This window comes from Chrysochloris asiatica, unplaced genomic scaffold (genome assembly GCF_000296735.1).
Source record: "Chrysochloris asiatica unplaced genomic scaffold, ChrAsi1.0 scaffold00130, whole genome shotgun sequence".
Taxonomy (NCBI): domain Eukaryota; kingdom Metazoa; phylum Chordata; class Mammalia; order Afrosoricida; family Chrysochloridae; genus Chrysochloris; species Chrysochloris asiatica.
Genome location: NW_006408648.1, coordinates 2,809,294 through 2,836,858, shown reverse-complemented (window position 1 = coordinate 2,836,858; position 27,565 = coordinate 2,809,294). Strand labels below are relative to the sequence as shown.

The 27,565-nt window shown below is 45.5% G+C and overlaps 1 protein-coding gene across 4 annotated transcripts in view; it reads left to right on the top strand.

The window, feature by feature from the left end:
• The window catches only part of MYLK (myosin light chain kinase), a 318,431-nt gene that overhangs the window by 189,569 nt on the left and 101,297 nt on the right, over positions 1-27,565 (top strand). For all 4 annotated transcript variants that reach the window (XM_006869367.1, XM_006869366.1, XM_006869365.1 and 1 more), the window contains 4 exons: positions 1,795-1,947; positions 15,885-16,022; positions 19,931-20,128; positions 20,972-21,221. In XM_006869367.1, coding sequence (XP_006869429.1) covers positions 1,795-1,947; positions 15,885-16,022; positions 19,931-20,128; positions 20,972-21,221 — 739 coding nt within the window. The remainder of the gene's footprint in view (positions 1-1,794; positions 1,948-15,884; positions 16,023-19,930; positions 20,129-20,971; positions 21,222-27,565) is intronic.

Sequence of the window (27,565 nt, the reverse complement as noted above, 5' to 3'; positions counted from 1 at the left end):
TTTGAACTACTGACCTTGCAGTTAGCAGCCCAACATGTAACCCACTACACTACCAGGGCTCCTAAAAGGATTTGTTGTTATTGTTGTTATGTGCCATGGAGTTGGTCCTGACTCATAGCGACCCTGTACAGGGTTTCCGAGGCTATAAATCTTTATGGGAGCAGAAAACCTCATCATTCTCCTGAGGAACAGCTGGTAGTTTCAAACTGCTGACTTTGAGGTTCGCAGCCCGATTCATAACCACTACAGGATAGATAGTAAATATTTTTTACTTTACAGAAATGAAGCCTCTGTGGTAACTACTCAACTACAAAGAAGCAACCATAGATAATATGTATAAATGAGCATGCCTGAGTTGCAGGAAAACTCTTTATGTGTGGGTACTGAAATTTGAATTTCATATAATTTTCACACCTCATATAATACTCTTTTTAATTTTTTTAGTCATTTAAAAGCGTAAAACTATTCTTAGTTTACAGGTCATGCAAAAACAAGTGTGGCTCACGTTTTGCCCACAAGCCATAGTTTTCTGACCCCTGGTCTAAATAGACCATTCAGAACTTAAAAAGCAGCCTCACCCTATTCGTGATGTATCTTGGTATTTCCTCATCCTTTCCACTAGAGGGCGCCCATACTCAAGTTGGAGTTCCTTGGCTGCTAACTTTGGTACAACCCAGCCTTGGAGCTGGAAGGATTTGTTTTCTCCTGATACTAATGTACCCTAAGCCAACAATGTCTTTCTGGGACCACTATTCCATCCTATATTGGGGGCCAAAATGATGTATGCTGCAGTAAAAGAAGGGTTCTCAAATGCTTATCAGTACATGTTTTGACAGCAAAGACACAGTTGAGGATAATTGTGGAATGTTCTGGAATTCTCGATGAAGGAAGGTTTAGGGGTGTTGTTGTCATAAAAAATATAAACAAAGAGCAGTGTTCAATTCTCTCAGCAGCAGGATCCTGGCCCCATGCCTTCCCAGCCCCAGCCCTACTTCTCTGAAGTATATAGTATGTTGGATAGAATCTTTTTCATTTAGTTCTATGACATGCTGGATGGTCTCGTTGCCAAACTGTCAGGGAGACATCAAATGTTGCTATGTGCAGAAGAAAACACTGGTTCCAGAGAGAGGACATCTTTCTGTGCTCTCTCCCACCCTCACTGCCCACGCCCACTTGTATGAAGTGCAAACCAGGACCCTGGGGCCTAGCAAGGGAAGAAACTGACAGTTGTTTCCTTTAAGGCCAGTGGACACATTCCTGCTCTGAGGCCAGAATCTCTAGTAAAGAGAGATGATTTTTTTTTTTTTTTTTCCTGGAAATGAAAGTTTCCTGCTAGAATGATAAAATCCCAGGAATAACATACAGAATTAAAGAAGCTACTGGAATTCATTCCAGTCTGCAGGCAGGCCTTTATGTGACCTAGGGTCTTTTCTGCCTGAGGTTGGACTGTGGGCCAGACTTCCAGGCTCAGAATTCTGTAAAGGGGGGAAGCATGTGGGTTTGGGGACCATTTTCAGAATGCCTGGAAGAGCATCCCTTTCTCTCTGGTTCTAAATCCCCCAGAATCCCTTTCCCTGCAGCCTCAGTCTTGCTTCTTCACCCCACACAATAGCTCCCTTTCCTTCACAGCCCTGGCATTTGCCTTTCTCAGGCCTTTCTAACTGCTGGGAGAGGCCTCACGCTTTGTGAGGCCTCCCTGGTTGTGAGGGGGCACGCGCGTGTGTCCTAGGATCAGACAGCTGGTGGCGATGCTCACATTCCTGCTGTGCTCCTCCCCCTTCCCCCCCACCCCAGAGCAGCCCATCCAGTATGCCCACTCCACCTGCGAGGCCGGCACAGCTGAGCTCCGCATCCAGGATGCCCTGCCAGAGGATGATGGCACCTACACTTGTCTAGCGGAGAACTCCTGGGGACAAGCATCCTGCAGCGCCCGGGTCACGGTCCACGGTAGGAGTCTCTGGGCACTTTGCTAGAAGTACATGTGTTGTAAACAAATTACTTTGAAGGTAGGACATTGGACCTGAAGGACCAGGAGTTCACAGTGACAGCAGTCTGCCATGAGAAGCCAGCCCCCCATCTCATGGGGCTGTGAGAAGAAACCAGGACCCTTTTAGCTCAGGAAGCTCTCAGTCTGGTAGGAAAACAAGCAGCCCACACTGAAAGAAGACACAAGGGGAGAAGCCACATCTCAGCCAGGACTCACACATCTCACAATGACCCATAGGAGTAACAGTGTACGGGTTATAAAGTTTCTGAGGGTCACAGATTATACCCCTTTTCCTTCTGCCCCACCCCCACCTGGACTTGTTTTTGTCTGCTACCAGCCTAGTGTCCCAGTAATCTGATTAGCATGGTCTTTTGTGATCCCCTCCACGCACTTAGTCTTAGGAAATCCCAGTAGGTCCCTGGACTCAAACAGATCTCTCTGTATTGACGGGCATGGGGGCAATTTCTGAAGAAGTGTTGCTTGGACCCAGGGCTTTCAGGTAAGCTTGACTTCCCACTTCACCCTGAGCTGGGTCCTCTAGGTGCTTGGACTGAGTGGGTGTGTTCTGCCCCACCTGCATTGGAATAGCAAGAAACATGTGTCCTGTCTGTTCCCCAGGGCTCCAGCGCCTTAGGGGAAGTCTCCCTGTAGTGGAGCAGATGCCTTCTGGGATGCTACAGAGAGGGCTGTCTGAGAAGGGAAAGGAAAGAAGACCATTTGCTGGTTTCAGTGGTAAAGACTTTCACCTCACCTGTACTATCTTCTGTAGACTTCACCTGGGGCAGGGTGGGAGGGGTGCTCTGAAGGGCCCTAGGTCTCAAGAAGTGAATATAGTTCCCCTAAGCACACCAAGCTAGTAAGGAAGTTGGCTTCTGGACTCAGATACTTGTAACTTTAAAGCCTGTGCTCATCCCAGTGCCTTGTCCTTTTCCCTGCTTGCCCACCCTCTGGCCCAACACAAGAGGCTGGTCACCATGGGTTGGGCAATGCCAGTCCATTAGGGATAAAGGAACTGGCACGGACAGAATGTGGCCGACTCTGGTTCTGTGAGACTTTCTACCACAAGTAGGCATGCTCCCTGGACTTGTCTAGTTTTGTGGAGAGCCTTAGCTTCTGTGAAGTATACCATCCATGAATTGGTCTACCCCGGCTTCCAGGAAGCCCTTCACATGGGTCAGAACAAGCCTAGGAGCTTGGTCAGCCAGCATTTTCACGGACACATTATCCCACTTATCCTCACAGTTCTGATTTCATGGCTAATGAAGGAACCTTGGGAAATGTGGTGGTGGAGACTTAAAAGAGGAGAAGAGATCAGATCTGACAGCATCTCTTGAGTCAGGGGGTAGCTCTCAGCCCACCCCATGGTCCCCACCAGGGGGTTCTTCCAGTGCTTGGCAGAGGGGTCAGAATGCCGGTAGGGACTTATATTTTCTGAGATGCTCTCTTGCTAATTTCAGCTCACAACCCATCCAGTGCTTGTCCCTGGTTGCCCGTGTTTAGATTGGATTAGAATGAGCCAGTTGAGCAATAGTCCCATCCAAAATGGGGGTTCCAAGATGAATGATTAAGAAGTTTTGGAGCCTGGATTACCCACACAAGCATGTTTTAAACCAGTAACTAAGGACCCAGTTCAGAACTCAGCCAGGGCTGTTTGGATTTGCTCTAAGAACAGCCCTGCGTGAATGAGAAGCCCCTCCCAGTGTGGGGGATGTACAGGCCCTCAAAGGCCAAACAGAGGCTCAGATACCATAAATGGTGAATGTGGCTGAGAGGCCCTGCTGCAGGCTCAGGCCAGGCAGGCAGCATTTGGGCTGTTCCTTCACAGGATTGGGGCAGGCAGCCTGGCACAGTGACACCTCTAACAGCGTGCCTCTTGGCACTAGAGAATCTCAATTTTGTTTCCTGCACTGTTCTCAACTGTGGAGCTTTTCTAACTTTATTGGCAGTTTGGCTCCAGGTCTTCTGGAGGCAGGTTACAACTGTGGAGAAATTATTGCTGCTATGGAAACAAAGGTGTGTGTTCCCACCTCTCCCCTGGCTATCCACACCTGGCCTTTGTCTTCCCTCATAATCTCTGCTTGTGAAGCCAGAGGGCCTGGCCTGGGTGTGGCCCTGGCTCCCCACTTACTAGCCCTGAGACCTGGGCCTCACCTTCCTCTTCTGTGAAATGAGTCACCTCATAGGACTGTGAGCTTTAAATTAATCATTCACACAATGTTGGATTGCCAAATATGCAAGGTAAGCATGAACTCACTAGTACTTATTAATCTGTAGAGAATAATTTCACATTTTTTCACATCAAAGATTCTGCTTCCAGGTATGACTGGCCTCTGCCTCCCAACCCCACAGCTATAGAATCAAAGCTTCATTTTCAGATTTACAGTCCCTCACAGGGTCAGATTCCCAGTAAGCAAGCTAAGCAAGTGCTTACCTTACTTACTGGCTTCTCCATCCCTGCATACACAATATGTCCCAAGAGCAGAGGATGCATCCGTTCAATACTGCTATGATTGTTCAGCGATTGTCCAATAGAGCTCAGTTCTTAAAAAGAGATACAATAGTTTAAAATGTCAATACAGAAGAGCAGTTTTGCCAATAGATCAACCTCGCCACAGGGGGTCGTTTTTTGTTTTTTGGTCAGAGAAAGAATCAGATACGCAGTGTTGGACCAGATACCTAAAACCACCAGCTTCTGGCCACAAGATGGCGCCATTCGGCAGTGTGTCTCCCTCTAAAAGTCCAGTCTCTCTGAGGAGCCCTTTCCAGAGGCAGCTCTGTTGGGGGCAAGCTTCCGTCCAAAATTAGCAGATACTTTCCTGAAGTCCAGATGTGAGGACTCTTTAACTGCTCTTTAGCCTTTTGCCAAGGTTTTGCAATCATCCAGAAATTGCTGGCCCAGCATTCTGACACAATTTCTATGGCCACCCTTCCTTGCTTTCTCTGCCTTCCCTCCTCTGACATTCTCTTTAAAAAAACCTGGGTAAATCCCACAAATGTCACTTTCTCTGGGAGACCTTAGCTCTTCACCCCAGAATGAGACCTCTTAACACCCTATACTTCCTTTATCTCTGCACTTCTTTAACAACCAATCTCTGTTGAGCACCAACTTTGTTGTTCTGGGAAGACTCCAATGACCAGGACAGAGAAGGGCCTGCCCTTCTGCACTTACACAGAGGAAGAGTCATACTGTCAGTGCCTGATTTAAGTTCCAATAATGATAAGTATTTTTAAAGCAAGCATGGTGTGAGAATAGAAAACAAAGTAGAAGAAGGTAATGAAGAAAATTCTCTCTGATGAGGTGGCATCTGAGCAGGTTAAAGGAATGGGTGGAAGAGTGTTTCAAGCACTGAGGCGGTACAGTTTAGTGCCAAGGCCCTGAGTCGGGAACAGGGTTGGCCTTTTAGGAACCGTGAGATGTCCAGCGTGGCTAAAGCAGAGTGGCAGAGGATAAGATCAGTGAGGGCAGGGTGGATCCTGCAGGACCTCCAGAGCAAGCATTATATTCTAAATGTGAGCTATTACTCTTAGTTACCTGTGTAACTGTCTAACTTGTTAGACTGTAAACTCCCTGTGGGCAGGGGCTGTTTTTACCCACTATTGCATAAAGGATAGGCCATCCAAGTGAGTTTGTGTTCAGTGAAGGAATGACAGCAAAGGCCAGTGTGCATCCAGGAATGCACAGAGGCTTCTCCCAATGTCTTCCTTGTCACCTGGGGGCTCAGTGCTCCTTGGAGCCTGTGTGTGTGTGTGTGTGTGTGTGTGTGTGTGTGTGTGTATGTGCGTTAATGGGGTAGAATCCACAAATGAGCTCTCAGCAGCTCCTCAGCAAAGATTCTTGCTTTTCACCTCAAATTGTTGTTGTTGGGTACAATCGACTTGATTATGACTCACCATCCATGTGACAGACTAGAACGTCTCCATAGAGATTCTTTGGCTGTGACATCTTGGGTTAATGCGCTGGGCTGCAAAGTCAGGTTGAACTGTAAGATCAGCGATTCAAGCTCACCAGCCACTCCTTGGAAACCCTATACAGAGTCGCTGTGGGTTGGAGCCAACTCTAAGGCACTTAACAGCAACACCAATCTTTACAGGAGCAAATCACCAGCTCTTTCTCTGGAGGAACCATGGGTGTGTTCAAACTGTCCACCTTTAAGTTAGTAGCCAAGTGCTTAACTGTTGTACCACCAGGACTCCTTCCCCTCAAACTTGCCAAAATCCCACTGCCGCTAAGTCAATACTGACTCATAGTGACCCTATAGGATAGATAGAACTGCCTCCAGAGGATTTCCAAGTCTGGAAATCATATAAAAGTAGACAGACTCACCTTTTTCTCACAAGCGAGTGGTGGGTTTGAACCACTGACCTTGTAGTTAACAGCTGAGCAGTTAACCACCATAGCCCCATCCCCTCAAACTGGCGTCAAGTGACAGGACTGGAGAGGAGGGTATGCCAGATGTAAACAGTCATCCAGGTGATGAAAACTCTTCCCTCCTGACCTAGGATGGAGTCTAAAGAATGTTTCATTCAAATTCCTGTTGAGCCCCTAAAGATCTGAACTGGAGTAAACATTTTACGCTTTATAGAGTGAGTCATTGATCGGGGGAGTGGCTTCTTTGGACTGGAATATTTTTTAATTTCTCTCCCCCTGGAGTATCTTTGTCAAGGCTAAAATTCTCATGTGACTAGATTAATTAATAATTTGCTGATCGTGCCCATTTTAACACAGTTTCTCAGCCTAATGGTTTGTTTATTTAACTGAAGATCTAGCTAGGTCTATTAGAGTGACCACTTCACAACAACACAAGAAGGACATAATGGTGTGGCGCTGTGGGTCAATGTGCCAGACTGCAAAGCTGTTTGAACTGCAAGGTCCGCGGTTCGAGCTCACCAGCTGCTCCTCAGAAACCCTATACAGGGTTGCTATGGGCCGGAATCGACTCGATGGCACTTAACAATAACAACAACAAAGGACATAAAGGAGTCCTGGTGTGGTGCTGCAGGATAATGCACTGGGCCGCAAGGTCAGTTTGTACCGCAAGGTTGGCAGTTCAAACTGACCAGCCGTTCCTCATAAACCTCATACAGGATTGCTATGGGTCAGAACTGAGTTGATGGTACTTAACAACAACAAAGGACATAAAATGTGGATAAACCTAAGGCTTAAAAAATGACTAATCTCTAGAACAAGAAGTAGAACTTAATAATCACACTTATTAGAGTATTTGTTTTGATGAAGAGCCCCTAATGAAGACAGCGGGCCCTAGTGAGCAGGGCATTCACTTGGCAGTTTCAGCGTCAGTGGAGGCACATCTATCTCAGATGAGGAGCAGGCGTCTGTTAAGCAGCTTGGCGCAGGAACAGCCTCCAACCACTGGAGAAGATCATTATAGTTAGAAGATGCTGCTGTCTCCTCCGCTCAGCCTAAATTATGCTCTGTGAACACGACATGATCTGTCCACTTGGTGTGAGGTATGCACCCTACTCTCCAGGAGCTTTATTGCAGTGAAGACTTTTAAATACTTATACTGGCTAAAGAAACAGCTTTAACTTGTCATTTTCATGTTTTAAGAACCTTCATCTATCCAGAACATCGGTCCAAAGCCTTTTAAATGCCAAGAAGACAAGCAATGAATTAAATGTTCAATTCATTTATAACAAATTGTTATAGATAAAACACAGTCCTGTATAGATAAAACACAAGAGTTGGATTTGTGGACCATGGCATGTGGTCCCTTCATGTTAAAGGAAGACTTCTGGATATGTATGTGTGTGTTTGTGTCCACGTCCTAGAAGCTGAGCCTCATTTTTACTAATTGAGCAATTACAGAGTTTTGTACTTCTACAACCCACTGTAGGCCACAGCTACCATCAACTTGCTTCAGAGTCCCTGGTCAAGGATTTATCCAGATTATAGCTTTGTGTTCCTAATTGCACAGTGTGGTCCACGTAATGACAGTGTGGTGGGGACTGGGGGGGGGGCGGTGGACACTAGGCAGTTTGGATACTATACTTTTAAGTTTCAGGTTTGATTATAACTTCTAAGATCGTAAGAAGGCTGTCGTGCGATGAGCTCGGCTTCCCATCTAAGAACCCTGTCATTACTGGACTAACATTTTTGGGGGTTACCATACATTATGGTTTGGAGGAGAATATTGAAAGTGCCATGGGCTGCCAAAAGAACAAACAGGATCTGTATAGGAAAAAGTGCAGCCAGAGTGCTCCTTGGAGGCCAGGATGGCCAAACTTCATCTCTCATACTTCAGACATATTGTCGGGAGGGACCAGTCGCTGGAGAAGGATACCATGTTTGGTAAGGTGGAGGGTCAGAGAAAAAGAGGAAGACCCCCAGCGAGATGGATTGGCAAAGTGGCAGCATCCATGGACTCAAGCATGGCAACAGTTGTGAGGTTGGCCTAGGATCGGGCAGTGTTTTGTTCTGTTGTGCATAGGGTCGCTGTGAGTCGGTACCAACTCGGTAGCACCTAACAATAACAACATACATCGTTGCTCCCTTTCTTTTCCTGATACCCCTCTTTTTCTATTTGTTTCTTAGGTTTTGGAGAAGTCAAGCAAGGGTTGGGGCAGGGGAGTGCAAAAGAGAGCAAAGCCATGGAGGAAGAATCTGTTTGTGTGCCACAAGTAGCAGCAATTTAGCTGACTCTCCAAGTAGGCGCTCTCTCGTTAGGAGACAGGCTTTTCTTGGAAGGGAATTCACATACCTCCCTGGGGATTTGCAGCTTGCACAAACACCATGGAAATGGGAAGGGGCTGGATTGCACTTCAGCTGGGTGACAGTGACCCTCCTTTGATGAAGACAAGTCCTCTGGAGTTGCCAGTCTGGAATTTCAGGAAAGGAGGAGACTGGCCGGGAATGCTGGACTCTAAGCACCAAATAAAGGAGGAGGGGAGGGCTGTGCTTTCAGAGTTCCAGCTCAGATGGTGATTTATTGAATTTCCATAGGATAGCAGGATTTGGAGCCAATCAGTTTGCTGGTGGAATGATATTTTGCATAGTAACAACTAAGCAAAATAACTCAGGTTCAAAGCTTAAAGAAAATCTTCAGTAGAACCAAGATAAAGACCTTTACTTTTCCTTCCTATGCATTTTCAAGATGGGAATGTGTGTTTGTATGTGTGTGTGAGAGAAATCTTGGGGAGGGGAGAGTGGGGCTGCTTAGGGAAAGGGACATTCCATGGCCAGTTGCATTAGGTGACCACCTGTGCATCCAGAGATGCTCTTCACCCTGCTGACACAGGTGGAGGCTTTGAGAGTAGGATTTCATTGAGCACTGGGACAGCAGTAAACAGTGGTCTCTCTATTGGGGAGAACCCCTACAGAGTTCCTCAAATGGGTCAGGGAGTGTTGGGTACTATAAGTCTAGATCAAATCCTCACTTTTCATCTTCATTAGCATAAACTGACCTTGCAGTTAGCATGTGCTGATTTGGATCATAACTAGGGGCTTCAGGAAGCAACTACTAAAAATTTGGCAAGGTGGAGAAAATACTTAAAAAGGAAAAATTCAAAAATGAGTTGTTTTCCTTGCTAAACTCATAGATAAAAATGGAAGGGCTCAGAAGAGAGCAAACCTTTGAGAAAATTGTAGTATCTAGAGAGATGTTGAGGTCACATCCAGCCACTGGGACAGAGGCTACAAGGGGCTCTGAATTTCAGGCCCAAGAGGAGCTAAAGGCCTGTCCAAGTCTCTAGACTGGGGACCAGCTTATACAGTTAATATATAAGGATTACTGAGATGGTAACAAATTGCGCCATCATCTGGGTAGTTAAATCTTCCTCTGAGTTTTTAAAAATTACTGAATTAGTATCAAGTGTAAGGGAACTTCAAAAAGTTTGTGGGAAAATTCCATTGTATTTTGATACCATTTTTCCACAAACGTTTTGAAGTCCCCTCATAGTGTTAGTATTTTTAAGCTAAACATTATCAGTTAATGACCCTGATAAGTCTTTGTTTGGTGTTTTTGCTTCTACAGAGCAAAAATGTCATGACTGAAAAAACAAACAGGTTGTCACTGAGTAGATTCCTATTCGTGGAGACCCTAGGTATGTCAGAGTAGAACTGTGTTTTTAGTGGTTGATTGTTAGGAAATAGTTGCCAGGCCTTTCTTCTGAGGTGCCTCTTCCAACCTCTTGGTTGGCAGTCAAGTTCATTAACCATTTCCACCACCCAGATGCTCCACCAACCTAGTTCATGAACTGGGAATTAAAACAAAAATAAACTTCTGATAAGTCAAAAACAGCAAAAAAAATGGCCAGAGAACAATCTGAATATCAGCAGGGTCAGAAAGAAAGGTCTTTCTCTCCCCTTTCCTTTTCCCTTCCCCTCTTCATCATTGTCCTTCTCTCTCTCCCTTTCTGTTCGCTCCTCTTTCTCTTCTTCTCTTTCTCCTCCTGCCTTCTCTTTCTCAATCCAGCTTTAGTCTCTATGACATCATTTTTTGTTCATTAATTGCTTTATAAATGGTCTAGTCTTAATGTCTGTCTTTCCATTGGAGAACAGGCCTGGTCCTTTTCCTGTATCTCAGAATGAAACAGTGTCCCCACATAGCTCAGTGTCAGTATCATGAGCAAGTGGGCCATGAGTAGATGGAGAGGCATTGGCCCACGCCAAGTTACTGAGCAAAGATACGCACACTCTAAATCTTCATTCCTAGACCAGTAAATCAAGGAGTTCTGGATTCCAGAAGGGAAGACCCCCCTGGGGATCTGGTCTCAGTGGGAAGCACAGCTGTGGGACAAACCTGGTGCCTCTGGGCATGAGCAGAAACTATGAGAGAAAGCTTCCAGCAGGACTTTGATGGCTGGCCTTTGTTCTCAGTACAGTAGAGGGGACGCACCCAGATGCATCCTTATCCCTGCTGGCTATTTCAGTGACAGGATCTCTGGATAAGCAAGCTTCCTCTCCTAGCCCTCAGCTCCTCAAATGTAAACTGGGGACAAAATCTGCTCACTACTTCAGAGGATATAGGGGATAAACACCCAATGAGCCCTGAACATGCTTTATAATCCTAAAGTGCTGGACTTTGTAAGAAGTTATTGGTAACCATTTTGTCTCAATGGCAGTTGCTACTTTAACCTGATTGCTTGTGAATTTTCTGGTTTGGGGGAGTTTCTCATTGCAGCTTTTGTCAGATGGAGTTTGCCTAACTTTGAAAATCAGTTAGGTTAGGAAAAGGGAAAATATACATATATTATTATTACACTATGTGCCAGATTTTATTCTGACTGTTTTACATGTGTTAGTTCTTGTAATCACTTAAAACCCCTGCTGCTGCATGCTGCAGAGTCACTTCCAACTCATAGTGACTCTGTATAGGGTTTCTGAGGCTGTAAATCTTTCTGGGAGCAGAAAGTCTCATCTTTCTCCCATGGTGCTACTGGTGAACCGTTGTCCCTGTGGTTAGCAACCCAAATGCATAACCCACTAAGCTAGCAGAACTCCTTAAAGCCCCTTCAGAGGATAATATATGGTCATTAATTTAGAAGCAGATCGGCACTGGAATTCAAATTAGAGAGCAGTTCAAACCCACCAGCCACTCCTCGGAAACCCTATACAGTCACTATGAGTCAGACCTGACAAGACAGCACTTATAGCAACAACAGTTTAGAGGCAAGATCACTGAGGTTTAGATTAGGGACTTTGCTTCAGATTACACAGCTAGGGACAGATGGCACAGCTAGAGCCATGAGTTGAGAATGCTAGTTTCTATCTGCTTTTTTTTATCTCAGTCCATAGAACAGTTTATGCTTTTTCACTGGTTCACACCCACCCAGTGGCATCATTGAAGAAAGACCTGGATATCTGCTTCTGAAAAGTCAGTCATTGAAAACCCTGTGGAGCACAGTCCGCTCTGACACACAGGGGTTGACATGAATTGGAATTGACTCAGTGGCAACAGGTTTTGGTTTTATCTGCTTCATATTTTACCTTGGTTCATACAAGAGTGAACATAAACTGGCACAGGTCATAGATAAGCCAGGATCATTTGCAGTAGAATGAAATGAAGTACAAACATGCATGTATACACATGGCCCTTTTTACCTGGCTTATTTAATTGGGCAGTGTTTTGTTCTGTTGTACATAGGGTCACTATGAGTCAGTACTGACTCGATGGCACCTAACAACAACAACAACAATCTATCTCTACTTCCTTCAGCTTGTTTCAGTGTTCAGGGACCTAGGATACAAATACTGGTGTGATGCTGTAGGATCGGCACTGGACTGCTATCCACAGACTGACGGTTCAAACCCACCAGCTGCTCCTTGGAAACTCTATACAGGGTTGCTATGAGTCAGAACTGACTCAACAGTGCTTAGCAACAACAGCAAGGATATGAGTTGGAACTCTGGTGGCTCTGTAGGATAAGCACTGGATTGCTAACTACAAGTCGGCAATTAAAACCCACCAGTTGCTCTGAGAGAGAAAAATGAGGCTTTCTGCTCCCATAAAGACTTGAAGCCTCGGAAACCCTTCACCTGCTCGCTGTGAGTCGGAATTCACTGAAGACACCGCACAACAGGATGCGAGTCAGCAGATAGTATATTTATCTTTGTAGAGTGCTCATGTGGGCACCAGGGGAGAAGGCTGCTGCCCTTCAGAATGCATGGCCTAGGTCATTCCTCCTGGACTCATCTGCAGGTGCAGGCAGAAGCCCTAGCTGTGTCTGTAACAGCTCTGTGACCTTGGACAAGTCCCTTCACTGTCCTGAATCCTGGTCTCTCTATTAGTGAAGACAGGTGATAGAACTAGGGCTGGGGTTTCTGCTTTTGGGGATACTAGTTGTTGTCATTAGGTGTCACTTAGTCAACCCAGATTCATACCAACCCTGTATACAACAGAATGAAACATTGCCCGGTCCCGTGCCATCCTTACATCCTTTCCTATGTTTGAGGTAGTTACTGTTGTCAGTCCACCTCATTGACCCTTCCTCTTTTTCACTGACCCAGCACTTTTCCATGTTACCAAGCATGATGTCTTTCTCCATGATGTCCTCCTGACATGTCCAAAGTCATACCATCCTGGCCTCTACGAAGACATTTGGTTATACTTCTTCCAAGACAGATTTGTTTCTTATTCTCATGGTTCTTGTTATTGTTACATGCTGTTGAGTTAGACTCATAGCAACCTTGTACAGGGTTTCTGAGGAGTGGCTGATGGGTTTGAACCACCAACCTGTGGTTAGCAGTCCAGTGCTTATCTTATCCCATGATATAGTCAATATTTTTTACCAACACCATAATTCAAAGGTATCGATTCTTCTCCAGTCTTCCTTATACACTATCCAGCTGTCACACACATATGAGGCTATTGAAAATACCCTGGCTTGAGCCACTTTAGTTCTCGAACTTTAGTCCTCAAACTGACATCTTTGCCCTTGAACACTTTAAAGAGGTCTTGTGCAACAGAGTTGTCCAATGTAATATGTCATTTGATTTCTTGACTGTCGCTTACATGGGTGTGGATTGTAGCCCCAAGTAAAATGAAACCTTGGACAACTTCAAACTTCATTCTAGCTGCCACTGTTGCTATTAAGTGCCGTTGAATCAGTTCCGACTCATACCGATCCTGTACAGGGCTTCCGAGGATCAACTGGTGGGTTTGAGCCACCAACTTTATAATTGAAACTGACTTTGTTCTCCAGTGCTTTATCCCACAGCACCACACCAGGACTCATTCTAGTTAGGGCTGCTTTATTCTTAGGAAGCCATTTGCCCAGCATCTTCCCTGGCACCCTTAGTCCTGGTGCAGTGTGTTCGTACGGAGGGTTGGTTGATTTCTCAAGTCTGTGAAGAACTGGAGACAACTAGATACTGGGAATGATTCACTGGATTCTCAGTCACTCTAGGCCCTTGTGACCCACCCTGGTAGGGATGGTTAATACAATCAGAAACCTGACCCCAAACTGCAGGTCTGAGAATAGGTTAATCCTGAACATTTATTCCTGTTAAAAATAATCAAAAGTCAACAAAAATTGAACATGGGGTTTATTCTGTGCAGTCATTCTATATGAATAAAGGAAGACCATTCAGATTCCAGAAAAAGCAAATGGTAGATACAGTGAGACTTACATAGAGATAAGGCAGGAGAAACCGTCGGATAATTGTATCTAAGTGGACAGGTAATGAGTTGGTCAAATTCATACAAATAGATTGACAACTAAGTAGTTTTACAAAGTATTTTCACATAGTGGCTCTTTAAAACTCCCCCAAATCCTGTGATGATATTGTTATTAGTCCCTATTTTTTACATAGATGAGCAAGTTGAGCTTTAGGGAGAGTCGATGGCTTGCCCAAGGCCAGGGCCCAGTTCCCCCTAGGCTGGCCACTGTACAGCTGCAGGCAGATGGCTGGCTCTCAGCCAGTGAGCTGTGATGTGGGAGGAAGTACCCAGGCCTCCTCTCAGAAACACTGGACTTTAGCCCCAGTGACCAAAACTTGATAAGTGACTTGGGTTAATCAAATCCCGGAACATACACTGAGTAGGAACCAGGCAGTGGAAGAAGGAGCGGCAACTGGGCTCAGAGACAGTTGGGCTCCACAGGCTTGAAGGAGAAAGCAGGGAGAGCTCTGGGAGCCCCCACAGCACCTAGGAATGCAAGCTGCATCTGCTGGAAGTTTCTGAGGATTGGGACTCAGGTTGAGACAGCAGAGAGGCGGGTACAGGGAGTACTCTGGAGAGGCGAAAACATTTTGTCCTGAGCCTTCTCATTCTCAGTCTGTGAAAGACAGGAAATTCCTGTACTCTCCCGAGGCAGCCAGCTTTCCTGGCCACTGCAGCAGCACGGGACCAAGATCTGTGCATCAGCAACACCAGCCCCAAAACCCACTCAGGGGCTTCTGCCAAGACCTCTGGGCCAGCCTCCATCAACAGCAGTGAAGCCTGAGCTGGGGAGGGGGCTCTCCAGAGCAGGGAGCGCAGTGGGACCTGGGATCCCCTCTTGTGGCTTTTTGTCCTGACTGACTCCATGCCCTTCTCACTGCACCTGCTTGGAGAAGCTACCTCCAGCCTCCTAAGCCTTCTTCCCAGCCTCTCTCCATTCACACCCTAACGGGGCTTTTAGAAACTTTCAGCAGATCATATTTAGCTTTCAGTGGTAGTAAATAAAAACTCAGAGGTGAATTGGAACTAGGCCCTTTTCAGGTGTGTAAAGCTTACTCCCATGACCATCGTATCAATTTCAACTCATAGGAACGCTGTAGGACAGAGGAGAACTGTTCCTTAGGGTTTTCAAAGCTGTCAGTCTGTATGGGAGCAGACAGCCTCATCTTTCTCCCTTGGAGAAGCTGGTGGGTTTGAACCACTGACCTTGAGGTTGGCAGCCCAATGCTGAACACACTGCGCATTCCTGTATGCAAAGCACCACCTTGGAAATGTATCCCTGTGGTTCCAGGGTTTACCAGAGAAGAGCTGATATTTGTGGTTCTGTGCACAAAATCAGTAGTTCAAACCCAGCAGCCACTTCAAGAGAGAAAGATGGGGCTTTCTGCTCCCGTAAAGATTTGCAACCTCAGAAACCCTATACAGGGTTGCTATGAGAATCAACTCAATGGCAGTGGGTTGAGTTTGGGGCTGATAAGAACCCAAATATACCAGAATCTTTCCCAAAAGCTAAATTTTTAGAAATAGATTGCCAGGCCTTTCTTCAAGGTGTCTCTGGGTGAACTCAGACCTCCAACCTTTTCATTAGCAGGTGAATACATGAACCAATTGCACCAAGGACTCAGTGATCTCCAGGATCTCTAACACTTCATCTGTTAGCAGTCCATTTCTGGTGGGAAGCTGAACAGAGCCATTGTTGTACCAAGTAATCATGTAGCATGGGTTTGTTGAATGAATGAATGAATTGCTCAACCCACATTCTGTTGTCTGCCACACAGAAAAGAAGAGTGACAGGGAGAATGAGAACCTTCAGCCTGTGTCTCCCAGCAAGTCCGTTGCGCCCATCTTCCTGCAGGGCCTCTCTGACCTCAAAGTCATGGATGGAAGCCAGGTCACCATGACAGTCCAGGTGTCAGGTCTGTGTCTGCACCTCTCTTCCCAGGGTGGACACGGTTGTGATTATAACATGGGCATTGTTCTCCAAGGTTCCTCTTAGATCACTAACCCACCAGAAAACCAGCAAGAAACCACCAGGCACTAGACCTAAAGGAAGTAGATGCCTCTTGGCTTCTCTCTTTGGCCTCCTCTATGTGGGATCTTCTAGGTTCAAGGTGAAGTGATACAGGGGAAGAAGACAGCAGTGGCTAGATGGAAAAGGGATTCATTTGAAAATCTAATGTGGGCAATGTAGCTGGCAGGTGTTGAAGACTGGTACAAAGATTATGTGAGAACTTCTTGGCTCTAAGAAGATATTCTCAGTTGTTGTGTCCACATTGGAAGGTGAGAAGTAAAACAAAGGCCCTTCTAAAACAGAGGCAGGGTTACCGAGAGCATGTGATTAGCATCCCAATCTGAGTTCTCAGTTCTTACTGGAAGTGATGGAGGGGAGTCTGGGAGTCTCTGGGTATAGACCTAGTGGCTGGGGGGCCTCCATATATTGTTGATGTTAATTGCATAAGTGATTATTAACCTTCACAACAGCCAGTGATCAGTCCCTTTGGCATCCTGATGTCTCAATACCTTTTGGCTACAGAAGCAATCAAGGTATGGGGTGAGAGAACCTTTGTAGGGATCCTCGGTTGAACTCCCTGCTCCTGCAAGCTGGAGGCAACCCTGTGACAATCTGATAATCCCAGGGAGAGAGCTGCATGCCTCAAGCCACCTCATCCCCTCCCCCACACACACACATACACACAGAGCCCAGAAGTAGACACTGCAGCTTCTCTGAGGCACTCTCTACCTGCCTCCAGATGCAGCCTCCCTCAGCAGCCCGTTCCAAGAGTCTGCCACCTCGTCTTATCCTTGTCCTGTTCTCATAGTTAGCTGCTGTCAAGTAGCAGAATTTTCACTGGCTGAGCTATGGGAGTAGATGATCAGATCTTTCTTCTTAATCTATCTTAGTCTGGAAGTGCCACTGAAACCTACTCAGCATCATAGCAACACTTAATGACAGAGTGTTGTGGTGGCTGTGCATGAGGGGTTACAAACGGCTAAGCACTTGACTACTAGGCAGAAGGTGATGTTTTAAACCCACCTGAAGGAGTCTCAGAAGGCAGACCTGAGGATCTGCTTCTGGAAGGTCATATATCTTGAAAACCTTATGGACCAGGCTCTGCACACATGGGGTCACCTTGAGTCAGACTCCACTGGACAGTATTTAAGAACTCCCACATAAAAACAGAAACAACAACAACACTGCCATCAAGTTGAGTCTGACTTATGTTGGCGGTGTTGTTGTTAAATGCCGTCAAGTTGGTTCCAACTCTGAGTGACATTGTATAGGGTTTCCAAAGTCCAGGAGAGCCAAAATTTGACCTTGGCTATATCCCACCCAAATTTAGAGGTCATCTCAAGAACAGATATGATGTATTAAACACTAATGACCAAAGACCAGAAGTGCTATCAAGAACATCATACAGGAATAAAGCAAAAGGTTATTCAGAAGACAAAAAAGCAAGGAAAAGACCAAAATGGATGTCAGAAGAGACTCTAAAACATGCCCTCCAGCATAGAGATGCTAAAGCAAATGAAAGAATGACAAGTAAAAGAACTAAATAGAAAAATTTTAAAGGGAAACTCAAGAAGACAAAAATCAAATATTATAATGAAATGTGTATAGACCTGGAGTTGGAAACCAAAAGGGCAGAATGTGTTCAGCAGTTCACCTGGAGTTGGAAACCAAAAGGGCAGAATGTGTTCAGCAGTTCTCAGGCTAAAAGAACAGACAAAATTCAAGTTTTGACTTGAAATTTTGAAGGACTCTATGAACATAATATTGAATGATGCAGAAAGCATCAAAAGAAGATGGAAAACAGAGTCACTGTAACAGAAAGAAATGATGTTCAACCATTTTAAGAGGAAGCATATAATCAAGAGCCAATGGTACTGAAGGAAGAAGTCCAACATGCACTGAAGGCATTGACAAAGAACAAGGCTCTGGGAATTCGTTGAAATCTTTCAACAAACTGATGCAGCACTGGAGGCATTCACTCATTTATACCAAGAGATTTAGAAGATAGTTACCTGGCCAACTGGTTGGAAGAGATGCATATGTGTACCCATTACAAAGAGAGATGACCCAACAGAATGCAGAAATCATCAGACAATATCATTAATATCACATGCAAGTAAAATTTTGCTAAAGATAATTGAAAAACGGCTGCAGCAGTACATTCAAAGTGAACTGCCAGAGGTTAAAGTCGGATTCAGAAGAGGATGTAGAACAAGGGCTAGCATTGCTGACATCAAATAGATCATGACTGAAAACAGAGAATATTAGAAAGGTGTTTACCTATGCTATACTAACTATGCAAAGGCTTTCGACTATGTCTATGGACAAGCTATGGACAACAATGAGGAGAATGGGTATTCCAGAACACTTAATTGTGCTTGTGAGGAACCTGTACCTAGACCTAGAGGCAGTCGTTCGAACAGAATAAGGGTACACTAAAAAGTTTTAAATTAAGAAAGACGTGTACCAGGGTTGTGTTCTTTCACCATAGTTTTCCAATCTGTACACTGAGCAAATAATCCAAGAAGTTAGATTATATGGAGAAGAACATGGCATCGGAATTGGAGGAAGACTCATTAATGGCCTGAAATATGCAGATGTTGTAATTTTGCTTGCTGAGAACGAAGAGAACTTAAAACACTTACTGATGAAGATCAAAGATCACAGCCTTCAGTAGGGGTCGCTCCTTAATGTAAAGAAAATGAAACTCCTCACCTTTGGACCAACATATAGAATCATGATAAATGGAGACAAGACTGAAGTTGTCAAAGACTTCATTTTGCTTGAATCCACTATCAACACTCATGGAAGCAGCAATCACTAAATCAATCAATGTATTACATTAGGCAGATCTGCTGCACAAGACCTCTTTAAAATGTTCAGGAGCAAAGATACCAGTTTGAGGACTAAGGCGATTTACAGTAGCTTTATATGCATGTAAAAGTTGCAGAATGAATAAGGAAGACTGTAGAAGAATTGATGCATTTGAGTTATGGTGTTGGAGGAGAATATTGAAAGTACCATGGACTGCCAGAAGAATAAACAAAATTGTTTCGGAAAAAGTACAACCAGAATGCTCCTTAGAAGCCAGGATGACGAGACTTCTTCTCTTAAGCTTCATACATGTTATCAGGAGGAACCAGTCCCTGGAGAAGGACATCATGCTTAGGAAAGTGGAGGATCAGCAAAAAAGAGGAAGACCCCCAACAAGATGGACTGACACAGTGGAGTAGCCATGGCTCCAGCTTAACAAGGCTTGTGAGGGCGGCGCAGACCTGGTGCAGGACTGGGCATCCAGCTTCCTTCTGTTGTGCACAAGGTCGCTATGAGTAGGAACCAACTTGATGGTACCTAATAACAATGTAAAGTTTTAGGAGTAGCTAGTTGGTTTGAACTGACAACCTTGTGCTTATCCTACAGTGCTACATCAAACACTACTGATTCTAATTTTTCAAACCTTTCTTCTTGGGTCTTCTTTTATTTCTGAAATCATGCTTTTCACTTTTGTATTCTGTCTAGTGTCCCCAAACCAGTTGTTAAGCAATAATTAAAATGAGCATTCTCGAGTGCTTGCTTTGTGCCAGGCGCTATTATATATGACCTGCAACTCTAATGAGCTGCAAAGGGATGCTGTATTAACTCCTTTAATCCTGTCAGCAAAGCTGAGTTCCATATAGTAAGAATCCTTCTGTTAGGATGGGGAAACTGAAGCATAGGGAGTTTAGTATAGCATTCAGTGGAGTACCAGGGGAGTATCTCCCTGGCGGTCCCCCTGCCCTTTCACACTGGTTCACTGGTTCTCCTCCTGTCTAGGGACACCGCCCCCTGAGGTCATCTGGCTCCACAATGGGAAGGAGATCCAGGAGTCGGAGGACTTCCACTTTGAACAGCAGGGTGCTTGGCACAGCCTCTGTATCCAGGAGGTATTCCCAGAGGACACGGGCACGTACACATGTGAGGCCTGGAACAGCGCTGGAGAGGCCCGCTCCCAGGCTGTGCTCACAGTGCAAGGTGAGGCTGACCAGCTGCTGGGGGCCAATTTGAGGTAAGGGAGCCATTTGCTCCCATTGTGGATTCCCTGCACCCATAGGCTCATCTCAGCCCCAGAACCCAGCTTCCTATCCTTTGAATAAGCTCTGGCAGAGGGGCTGACCTTCCCTGCCTGCAGTAATCCCCCACCTTTCTCTGGGATGCTAGTGACAAGCTACCCAGAGTGCTGAGAGAGAAATTTTATAATGCTCCCAACAGTTTGGCAGTGATAACACTTTCAGGTGAATCATGAGCTTTTTAGGGTCCTTGCCTCTAGAGAATTTATATTTAAGCAGAGAGACAAGGTAAGTATGTATAAAGCCAGGGGCAATGCTAATCAGATGCATGTAATGTGGATCATTAGAGTCAAGCCCAGTGTCCCCTGTACATTCTGAGCTGCTGCCTCTTTTTCTTGGGATATGCAAATTTATGTTGATATTATCATCTGAGAATGTAGTCAAGACAGAGTTTTCAACAAGAAGGATGTACTGTATTTGGCCACACAGTAGAAGTGATTTCTGACAATCCTGCTCTCTTCCAATCCTTTACCACCATGAGAGTTGAGTGAAAGACCTCCCTCTCCTACTCTGTTGTTGGTGGGTGCCGTTGAGTGGGTGCTGACTCATAGCGACCTCATTGGACAGAGCAGAACTGCCTTATTGGGTTTCGTAGGCTGTAATCTTTATGGGACCTGACCACCAGATCTTTTCTCCTGCAGAGCAGTTGGTGAGTTTGAACCACTGACCTTTCAGTTTGCATTCAAGCACTTAACTTTTGCAATTCCAGGGCCCCCTCTCTCTAAGTCTACCTTTTGTCCACTTCCAGAACCTCACGATGGCATCCAGCCGTGGTTCATCAGCAAGCCTCGCTCGGTGACAGCCACCCTAGGCCAGAGTGTCCTCATGTCCTGCGCCATTGCTGGTGATCCCTTCCCCACTGTGCATTGGCTCCGAGATGGCAAAGTCCTCTCCAGGGACAGTGGCCACTTTGAAGTGCTACAGAATGAGGATGTGTTTACCCTGGTTCTAAAGAACGTGCAGCCCTGGCATGCTGGCCAGTATGAAATCCTGCTCAAGTGAGTCTGTGTGCCCTCCCAGTCTCCCTTAGCCTCTGTCTCCAAATTCTCAGCTCTCTCAACCTGGGCCTGCAAAACCAAAGGAAACACACACTTACATAGAGCTTGAGCCTCAAGGTCAACCTGCAGTTCTACTGCCATTGACAAACTTTTGTTTCTTCTCATTCCATGCAAAAGATATTTATTGAGAGCCTTCTGTCTGAGCTCAGTTTTCCACCATCCTGTGTCTCATGTATTCCTAGATTTTGTTCCCCCTTTATTTGGAGTTACGGAAACTATGAAGGAGGGAATAATGGATTCAAATTGGAGGATGTTGTTGTTGTTGTTAAGTGCTGTTGAGTCACTTCCGACCCATAACGACCCTGTATAGGGTTTCCAAGGAGTGACTGGTGAGCTTGAACCACCAACCTTGGGGTTCAAACCAACTTTGCAGTCTACCACATTAGTCCACAGCAGGGCCATACCAGGACTCCAAAATTGGAGGCTAGCAGGAGTCTATCGCTATGTGTTAGTACAGTAACAGATTACCCCAAACACTTAGCAGTTTAAAACATCAACTATTTATTATGCCACCATTTCTGTGAGTCAAGAATTAAGAAGTAGCTTAGCTGAGTGACTTTTGCTCAGGCTTTTTTGTTGTTATTGTTTTTTGTTTTTATAAGTTATTATTGTGAGTTGAGTGAAAGTTCACAGGGCAGATCATCAGGTTTACATTCAACAAATCAAACACCTTGTTTCATTACAATGGTTATAATCCCCTCCATATACCATCAGTTAACAGTATTTCTCTCTAGTCACTTTAGCTCTTTTTTTAAAAAAAAAACACTCAGGCATATATAGTAATTTACACCACCAAAGGACCCATTCTGCAAGTCTGCCTCCTAGCCACCAGCTATAAGTCCCTCTCTTCCCATGAATCTAGAGTCCTCAGCTGCTCCCTCTCTCCATGCCCCCATCTCTGCCTCCATCTCTATGTCACTACTTCTCTGGATAAGGTCCCGCATTCCGCTTGTGCTCTTCTACCTTGATGGTCCTAGGGTCCTTTGTTATTGGACTGTAAGATGAACTGCTCCCCCATTTTTGTTACAAAACTTTTACCTTTACAATTGTGACTGTCGCAGTTAGTCATGATAACAATTACTCAGTATTGAATCATAAAGAATCTTATTTCCTCTTTTTTAACCAGACCTATCTAGACAAGATGAAATCTATTCAGTGGGGACTCTTTCTTCCCCGACACACTCTTAAACTAAACTCCCTCTTAAAACCTTGTAAGCCAGTCACTTCGTGCCTTTATCGCCCCCTTATTTTAGGTAGCCAATGTCTAAGTTGCCCGTCCCTATCTACCCTGTGTAGAGGGGATAGCATTGATACTTGATGTGAAGACTCCTTCCCTCCTGTTGGTGTTTAGACTTACTACCTCCATGAGTATAGGTCAAGTTCATCAAATTGTTGCAATTTACCCTCGTTTCCTTTATCAACATTGTTTTGTTTTGTTTTTTTTTGTCTTCCTCTAGTCAAGTTCTGATTATCAAGCCATCGAAGCTAGGTCAAATGGATACTATCTGACTTTTACTCAGGATTTGACATGAAAGTGTAGTCAAGATGTCAGCAGGGGCAACAGTGTCTGAAGATTTGTCTGAGGCTGGAGGATGACTTCTAAGGGGGCTCAGTCATGTGGCTGTTAGCAGGAGCCTCGGCTCCTTACACAGCCTAGGGTTGCTTCAGTATCTGCATGACGTGGCAGCTGGCTTTCCCCGGAGCAAGTGCTCCCTGAGAGAGAACAAGCCAGCACCTGGAATGTCTTCAATGGCCTCCTCTCAGAAGTCACACAGCATCACGTCCACCATATTCATTCCATGTAATTCACTAGGTAGAGCCCACACTCCAGGGGAGGAGATTAAGCTCCACCTTTTGAAAAGAGGAGTAACAAAGATGGTGCCCATAATTTAAAGCCACCACAGAAAGGTTAACTACCCCCATTCCTCTTTTCACACTTTTTAAAGGCCGTATTTGGTATCCTAGGAAGGTCCAGTCCATGAAGTCATCTGCTATGTCCCCAGTGCTTAGAACAGTGTCTGATCTATAGTAAGCATTTGGTAGATAATTGTTAAATGAAAGTGATCCAGTTCTTCCTATTTGTAAAATTCCCTGCTAGCCCTGGGTTGATGGGAACATAATACCTGCCTGCCTGGGTTCTAGGGTTGGTGTCAGACTTGAAGACAGTCCCTTGTCTGCACTTTGACCCTGCACATAGGAGGTCATGCCACCTCTGAAGGATGGTTGGATCTGCCTTAACTCTGGTGCCTGGTCACTTTTTAGCAGGCTTCCTGGAATTAATTGTCCCCTCATGCTGAGCTCATCAATGTTCCAGGCTCTGAACTCTAGATAACTGTAGCTGCATGCCCAGGCCAGTGCCATAATGGAGTCTTGTGCCACCCGGAATTGCAGAACCCAGTATGTACTCTACCCACTTCGGTCCTTTCTGGGTATCTGCTTTTGCCACCACAAACCACCTGACTATAAGAAGAAAATAAATACAGTTGTTGTTGAGTGGATTCCAACTCATAGCAACCCATGTGTGCAGAATAGATGGCTTCCTAGGGTTTTCAAAACTTTGATCTTTCAGAAGCCAGTCACCAGGGCTTTCTTCCACGGTGCTTTTGGGTAGCTTCAAACCACCAACCTTTTGTTTAGGAGCTTAACTATTTGTGCCACCCAGGAACTCTCCCCAGTACACTGTGGATTTAAAAACTAGCCATTTGTTATTTTTCAGCTGCGTAGGTCTGCTAGGCAATTTTGCTGATCTTGGCAGCACTCAGGAGATTTCCACAGAACTCAGTGACACATCTATGGGCAGCTGATGGGATGGTTCTGGGCTGGCTGGTTCCCCTATCACCATGAATAGTGTGCTCAGAACACATCAGCCACATTTGCCTTATGTCTGTACCAGTCATCATCAGCAAGGCAAATCCGCCACCAAAACAGAATGTATCCTCCTACTCACCTTGTTGTTGTTGTTAAGGGCTGTAGCATCAGTTCCAACTCTTAATGACCCAGCGTGGAGTCCTGGTATAACGCTGCTGGGTAAGCAGCGGACTGCTAACCATGAGGTTTGCAGTTCCAACCCACCAACCGCTCCTTGGAAACCCTATACAGGATTATTATGAGTCAGAACTGACTTGGCAACACTTCACAACAACATAGGGTTTAAATTTTTGTAGGAACAGAAAGCTTCCTATTTCTCCTGTGGAACAGCTGGTGAGCTCGAACTGCCAACTTTGTGGTTCATGGTACAATGCTTATCATATGAAGCCACCATTTACCCCCCTAGGCTAGGACAATAATGGTGGGTGCTTATATGTGAAGATACTTGATGGTGAGCCCATCTGTATGGAAGGAGTATGCTCAGGTCAATCAAGACAGACACCCTAGAAAAGACAGACTTTAGTGGCATGTTAAGGGCAAAAAAGGAAAAGCTTAAGTTTGACAAGTGACAAAAGGTTTTCCTGTTGAGAGCACACAGGATAGGCAGAGTAAGAAAGGGTAAGGGAAAAGCAAAGCAAAGGACTGTGGGAAGAGGGTCAGAAGAGGGTGAAGCCCAGAAGGCCAGGAGGAAGACTCCCTGGGGCAAGCCAGGGACAGTCATTAGACAGACACTATCCCAGCTGTGAGGGACTTTAGAAGCTATCCAGCTCCCTCCTGATTTAATAATGGGGAAAACTGGGATGTCAGGGTCATGGTCCCCTCATGATCACCCAATGGCAAGTAGTAGAGCGCAGCAAGAAGAGTCAGCTTTTCATGACTAGATGTGTATGCTCTTCCAATCCTGAAAGCACGGGAGCTCTTTTTCCATTGCACTGGAAATCTGGGGATCTGGGAGACCATATGGAATTCCACACCCACACAGTCCTTGCCCCTTTTCTCTCCCCAAAGTCCAGCTTCTTCATTTCTTTGGGAGGCCGTTGCCCTGGCCTTGGCTTTGTCCCCAGCCGAGAAGGAGCAAGTCAATGGAAAGTTCTGGGGAGCATGTGCCAGGCCTGCCAGTGACCTTGTTCTCTTCTAGCTTTACTCATCCTGACAGAAGTCAGCCGGAGAGCCAGGGCAGAATGCCTTTCAAGGAGAATGCCTGGAGGGCTGGGGGAAGGAGAACGCAGGTCATCTCTCTGCTAAAGTTTCAGAGTAGGTGTGGGTAGGGCATTTTTATTTCTCCTCCCCTTTCCAGCTCTCATCTCTCATACCAAAAGGGGAAATGTCAAATTCCAAATTAATTATTTGAAAGATTGATATTTGCCAGGGAATTAGTTCTTTAAACTAATTTTGCATATAAAATTCATTCCAGAGGTGAATGATTCGGAGTGGGATAGGATCCAGGGCTTTGTAACCAAAGAGTGGTCTTGGGAAGCTGGGGTAAAAAGGCCTTTATTCAGTTGTACAAGGCACAATTTCTCCCATATCCTGAGGCAGCACCTGGGCTGCGGAACCTCATCCTCAGCCCAGGCTTCAGTTTGCAACTGGGAGTCCATAGATGCCAACAAGGGCCCCATGAGCTGGTACTTGTTGGTTAGTTAATCTGGCACTGGGTCCCAGGAGGGAAACCACTCTGACCTTTGTAGCCTCCAAATTGAGCCCCTGGTTCGTCATAAAGGCCCAGCAGAGATATAAGTTTGTGGCTATAGAAATAGCCGGAGTCCTGGTGTGACCTGGGGGTTAATGTGCTGGACTACAAAGTCGGTGTGAACCACAAGGTTGGCGGTTCAAGTTTACCAGCCACTCCTTGAAAACCCTACAGAGGGCCACTATGAATCAGAACTGATTCAATGGCACTTAACAACAATAAACCACGCCCCCAAAAGGATCCTTCATAGCACAATGGGTTAAGCATTGGGCTGCTAACCAAAAGGTCATTGGTTCAAACCCACCAGCTACTCTGTGGAAGAACGATGTTGTCCATAAAGATTTACAAAGATTCATAGGAAACCCTATGAACCAGCTCTGCTCTGTCCTATAGGGTCACTAGGAATCAGGATTGACTCCACAGCACTGGGTTGGCTTGCTTTTAATTACCCATCCAAGGGATGATGCATTTAATAGATCCATCATGGTATCCAAGCTCTTTACTTTTATTTTTCACTTTCCTCAGACTGCACTGGGAGCCTCAAGGTTAGGCCTAGAGGCAGGTTGGGCAGGAGGATTTGGGGGCTTATCTTTGTCTGTCCTTTCCACATTGACAGTAGATACAGACAGACCTCAAAGATACTGTGGTGTGGGCTCCAGACCACCACTAAAACAAATATCACAATAAAGCAAATCACATGAGTAGTTTGAGTTGCCATACAAATAAAAGTGATATTTACACTAGACCATAGTCTATTAAGGATTTAATAGCATTATGAAAATGTTTAAAATATTACAAAGATTACTAAAATGCAACAAGAGACAAAGTGAGCACACGCTATTGGAAAAATGGTGCTGATAGACTTGCTCAACACAGGTTTGCCACAAACCTTCAATTTTGGGGGGAAAATAAAGTCTATCTGTGAAGCATTCACACACACAAATAAGGCCTATAGCAGAAAACACTAGAAGTCCTTACCTGCATCCCCTTATTCCAGCTCAAAAGTCATGACTCCGTACCACTGAATGCCTCTGAGACTTTGCCTGGGGTAAAGTACTGCCACCTGGTGAGTTTCTCTCCTGACTGTTGCATCTGAGCCATGTTCTGTGAGGAAATGTCCTCCAGCCTACACCATCCCCAGGTACCACAGTACTGTACTTGGAAGAAATGTGGGACAAGACCAGCAGAAGCAGGGAGCCAGGGGGCCTCCCATGGACATCCTAGAAATTGATCTATGCTCCTCAGACCTTCCTGAGTGTGGCTGCCAAGAGTACTCTTCTGGCTTCTTAGCCTTCCCAGGGTCTGGAACTTTTAGGAGGCCCCCCAATTGCTGTTTGTTGAGTAGAGGAGCATCTTGTCCTAAAAATCCCCAGTCACGAGACTCCCTGAAGCCTGAATCTGTTCCCTCGAGCCCCTGGGCATTGAGGAATGAGAGTGAAGAGAACCAGGAAGGTCTGGGGCAGCGTGAGGGCATTGGGAAGGGGGACAAAGAAGAGGTCCATCAGGTGAGAGGTATTCAAGACCAACCTCTCCTTGCTTCAGATGGGCCCCAGGCAACTCCTAGGGCCCCTGAAACATCATCTGCCACTGTGCCATGGCTACTGGCATCTTGACAGGAATTGGGCCTCAGAGTGAGGTCTGTTCATATAGGTATGATTTGTATATGTATAAATAGTCCCAAAAAAACAGCAATGAAGCTGCGAGCTAAGTCCTACAACATTCAATA